At 37.3% G+C, this 4,882-nt stretch overlaps 1 protein-coding gene across 1 annotated transcript in view; it reads right to left on the minus strand.

Moving 5' to 3' along the window:
• Positions 1-4,296, minus strand: part of LPIN1 (lipin 1) — a 54,834-nt gene extending 50,538 nt beyond the window's left edge. The window contains exon 1 of the mRNA XM_057370477.1: positions 4,215-4,296. Within this exon, the coding sequence (XP_057226460.1) occupies positions 4,215-4,247 (33 nt within the window). The 5' untranslated portion in view covers positions 4,248-4,296. The remainder of the gene's footprint in view (positions 1-4,214) is intronic.
• Positions 4,297-4,882: the final 586 nt, after the last annotated feature.

Below are 4,882 nucleotides of genomic sequence, written 5' to 3' on the forward strand. Positions count from 1 at the left end.
CTTCTCAGAACATAACAAGTCTTGATGATGAAGGCTCAAAAGAGCCTTTCTTTTTCCTCTAGATCCACATCCAACCACGCAAACACACGAAAACCTCAATGCTTCCTTTACATCCTAGCAGCTCTTTCCCCAGCCAAAACTTATTTCTCTGCTACAAAATACTTGGCTACTGAGAAACAGAGGCTTCTATTGAATCCTGTGATCCAAATACCATCAAACCAGAAGAGCATAGGAATATTTAAATTAGGAAAAAGAGGGSCTAAATAGATCAATCCTGATGGAGGTACACTTGTACCAGTCCAATCTCATCAGAAAGCAATTTAGCTCCAAATCTGTAAAAAGCCACAGTTGAGCTCTCTAAATATAATCCTAAAAAGCTTAGAAAAGCTTGAGCCCTGATAAAGCAAAGCAATCACAGTGTATGAGATTAAGGATATAACAGTGAAATCATCAACGTGTTCTTTCTTTGGCCAAGACCACAACTGCTGTATGTACTTGTTCACACACTGACCTGTATTCTGCTCAGGCAAAAATACCTACTGGTGTCTAAGTGCACACACATACATGAAATGAGAAATCATGCACAACTCCATGGAAAACCCCCCCATCCTGTTGTGGACAGAAATGCTTTCCAGCCCAAAAGCTAGTTTTTCATCAAGAGCAGTACATCTATGAATGATCAGCAAAGCTTCTGGCCAGAATACTGTTTTCAAAGCACAGCAAACCAAAATCATCAGTATTATTTGTTCAGAACAAAATAGTACAAAACATGCTTTGAGAACGTCAAACAAAGCTGGTCTGTTTCCCAGGGTATAATCTTTTCTTCACTATACCTGCAATACTTGCAAACTACAATGGCAATCTTAATCTGAAAGAGAAAAAAGATATTTGGAAACCAACTAGTTATGCTGAGAAGTTCATTGCTTTTCTCTCAGCTTCATGTTTGCAATTTCTAAATCAGACTGCCTACCAGTATCAAATTATCKGTGAAAAAATTCTGAAAGTTATTGCTTGGGGCTTGTAAAACTGAACACCTTGATTATTTCACTGTGTTGTTTCCACCTTACCAGGCAAACTGTAGGTAGCAAAGATGCAACAGCTGCACCTATAATAGTAAGATGATTAAAAAGTATTTTGTGTAAAGCTTTTTCTTCTGGTGGGCTAAGAATTAAGTGCCATTACAGCTCAGCTTGAAGTTCATTCTATAACTCCACTGAGAGAGTGAAGTATTTAAAATGTGTTTTATAATACAAGTAGCTATATTTGGCACTTCTCTCTGTGACAGAAAAGCTCTTCACTTCTATGCAGACCAGAGTATAGGGGAGACTGTGCTGAGTGCGGCTCTTGGTGAATGCAGGGGCATTCTGCCCCTGGCTTGGCATTACAAGAAGCAGGTTTGCTTGAAGTGAGAGAATTCTGTACTCTCCCAGGTACTGTAATTAGTTCTGGCTGTCACATAAACTAGATGAAAAGGGCTTTAATTTCCCCTCAAGAATGAAGCAGATGGAGGATCATGAGCAGCCTGTCAGGAGGAGAGGCAGACTCTGGCTGTTKTCTTCCTCACCAGTGAACTGATGGGGGAGGCTTCTGCAGGTACTGCCCAAAAGTTCACATCTTTATCCCTTCATCCAAAGTGAAAAAAGTTTTACTACTTTTGCTGTGGAAAAGGTCAGATAATGCAGCCCCTTACTACTTTTCCTCTCTYGCTAATACTCAGTTTTCTTGAATATTTGAAGTGATAGAATATAACCAGGTTAGAGCAATTTTTTTTAACAACTATGTGTAGCATTTAAAAGGGTACTTTTCCCAATTCATCCTYGGCAGCAGGACTGGATCCTGTGCCTCCATGTGCAGGACTTCARCTTTCCTTCCTCAGGGCTTTCTGTAACAGCAAGGCAAAAGGGAGCTCTGGCCCAAAGATCTTCCACACTGTCCTCTCATTCCTTCTTCTGTGCTCAACTTGAAGACACCTTAATCTGGCAGCACRGATTTCAGATCTCTCTGATCTTTACCCTCAAGGCTCCATATCGGGTGATTTGCTGGGAGAGGTGAGATACTGGTTTGGGATAATCTGTCTTAGAAGCATTTTCCTTGTAATTCCATTATTGAGGATTTTAGTGATTACAGTTTGAGCCAAGGACTGTGCTTGTTCTGAATTTAAAGTAAGTCAGCCATTGAATGGTTGTGATAAATTTTTATCAGGCAAAATTTGAGCTATATGGAACAATGACAATGTTTAAAAGCATATTTTGCTTAAGCAAATAATCTTTTCAGTCTTGCTAGCTGTAAAAGCTGACTTAATCTTATTGTTGTCAACTGTTTTGTTCTTAAAAATATCTTGTTAAAGTTAATAATAAAATTGTGCAAAAATCCTAGGAACAAACTGAGGCACAGAATTAAATTCTGCACGTGTAGTCACAAGACAAAAAATTCTTTTTAATTATTTGCATCGAGCCTGGGTGATTAATCAGTAAATACATTTGTTTACTGCATTCTTTCTCTTATCTAAACAGTTCATTCTCCTGGTTTAGGCCGAACACTTGTATAAAATTCTAACTGGAACCTCGAAGTCAGTTGTTTTAAAGCAGGAACATTGTCATTTATTTCTGTCTTTTACCTGCTGTCATTCTTTAAACCTTCTGCAAGGACATGCATATCTACRTGATATTATTATCTGAGAAATTAGCTGTATTTTTGTGATTTCTGCATCTAGAGTACTAATACATTTCATAGATGTGATTGAGTTTGCAAAATCATGGTACTTTATTTTATGTCAGTTTCATCTTCAAATTTCTATGAGTGGCAGAAGTATCCAAGGTAATTCAATAAATCCTCCCCTTGAAATACTCTTAGTGTCAAAATGAGCRTAGTCTCTCCATAAGTGTTCTAGCACTAAAATCCCTGAGCATAATAGTGCATGTTATTTTAGAACTAAAATTAAACAGCATTTCATTTCCATCAGTCTAAAAATAATTATTTGGAAAACTAAATTTGGATTTGCTGTGACAAAGGATATATATATTAACCAATAGAGGAATTATAATCTGTGGTTTGAAAGAAAACATTTTCTTTTCTCTGATTTCTGTCATTATGTTGAAAGCTGAGGAAAAATTAAAATTTTACTTTAATTAAAATTTCAATATGAAAGAGTCATCAAGTCTAAAATGCACAGAAGTTTTTGCCAGTGAAACACACCTGTCTTAAAGGGGGTTCATTATGTCTATGTAATCTGTCACAAAGTATGATATATGTGAATGTCTCTCAAGAGGCACTGATCCATTAGAAGGAAATAGAATTCAATGTTGAACTGAGAAAGTTGAAATCATTTTCGTTTGTCCATTATTAAGATAGTATAAATGAATGTATTATCAACCCTGCCTGCTGTACATCCAACTCTTTAGATCCTGCCCTTACATAAATGGGTCAATTCTGTCTCCATGTACTCCTGTTCACTGYTTGAAAAAAGCTTTCAGTACTTGTACATACATGCAAGAATTGTTTTAAAACATTACGTTTCAGGGTTGAGAAAACASGTGGATTTAAGCATTAACACACTGTGAAAATAATTTCTCTTTGAACTATAAATACAGCTAAAGAGTGTGTTAAAACAAGCACTTTGTGTAAATCTATAAAAATAATTTACTTTCGTGAAATTAGTAAAATCCAACATGGCCTGGGACAGAAAGCCTTTGTCCTGGGGCTTTGGCCTGTATGCTTTCCATATTCCATTATGCAAATATCAGAATTTATCAGATACTTTGCCTCATTCCTGCTACTCTCATTCCAGTTTACTGTACAGTTTATCTACTTCAGACAAATCTACATACCATGCACAGTCTCTCAAACCCAACAGCTTCTGCCCACAAAAACATCAGCTTGTTTTGCTATTACTCACACATCAGCGACATTGTGTCRGTCATATCATGTGCAAAGAGAATTCCCATCCCAGTGAGTTTAGAGTCTGAAAGTGTCAGGCCTGATGCTCAGTTCACACAAAGCAATATAATCCTATTCAAGCCAGTGAACTCTGCATTATACAAGCAAAGGGTTTGCTCATTGTTTCAAACAGGTGAATTTTTTTTTTAAAGTCAGACWAGGAACAGGCAAGCAGTGTTTTGTATCAAGCTCTGACATAGTACAGAAACAGACAAAGTACTGCTCAGAAAACAAAGAAAATTATCCTATTTAGTAGAATAAAAAATTAAAAGTCATACCCACAGATAGTTCACAGTCACATCAAGGTACATGTCTGCTTCTGATGTGAACTCTTCAGACACCGTTTTCCCATTTACATCCCCACACTGCAATTTGGGCACAAACAAAAAAGTCTCCCTGTGCAATCATACCGGTGATATCAGGTTGTCCCTCCCCTGCAGCCCTAGGTGACAGCCCAGTTCATTCACCCTGCATGTTTTCCATGTTGCTTGCGTGGGTTTGGGATTGTGCTTATTGCTTATCTACTTGTCCAGGTCAGATGTTACTTGTTCTGTGTAATTCTGCTTCCTGTGGAAGATTCAGCCTGATATGATTTTCTCACTTTCTGTTTTGTACTGCTAACTTCTCTCTGCAGACATCAGCACAGCTTAGTGCAAATACATTTTTTTATCTGCAATGTCTCTGAGATCTTTTTATTGTTAGTGGTTTACTAATTTCCCACAATCTTCTTTCTGTATAACAGATTTAAAATATACGACATCCACATAACATGAAGAAGAGCAGGAGGAAAATTTTGTATTTCTGTTGTAGCTTATGAGAAATTTAGGACAAAAACCATAGTACTGATACATTAAAAAAAATTCAAAATTTTGCCTGCAAAGCACAGCTACTGAATTGGGTGTCCAAACCCAACCCCTGCCAACAGCAGCCAACCTCATTCTCATTT

The sequence above is a fragment of the Malurus melanocephalus genome, unplaced genomic scaffold (assembly GCF_030028575.1).
Source record: "Malurus melanocephalus ecotype Western Australia unplaced genomic scaffold, MMel_1.1 scaffold_127, whole genome shotgun sequence".
NCBI lineage: Eukaryota > Metazoa > Chordata > Aves > Passeriformes > Maluridae > Malurus > Malurus melanocephalus.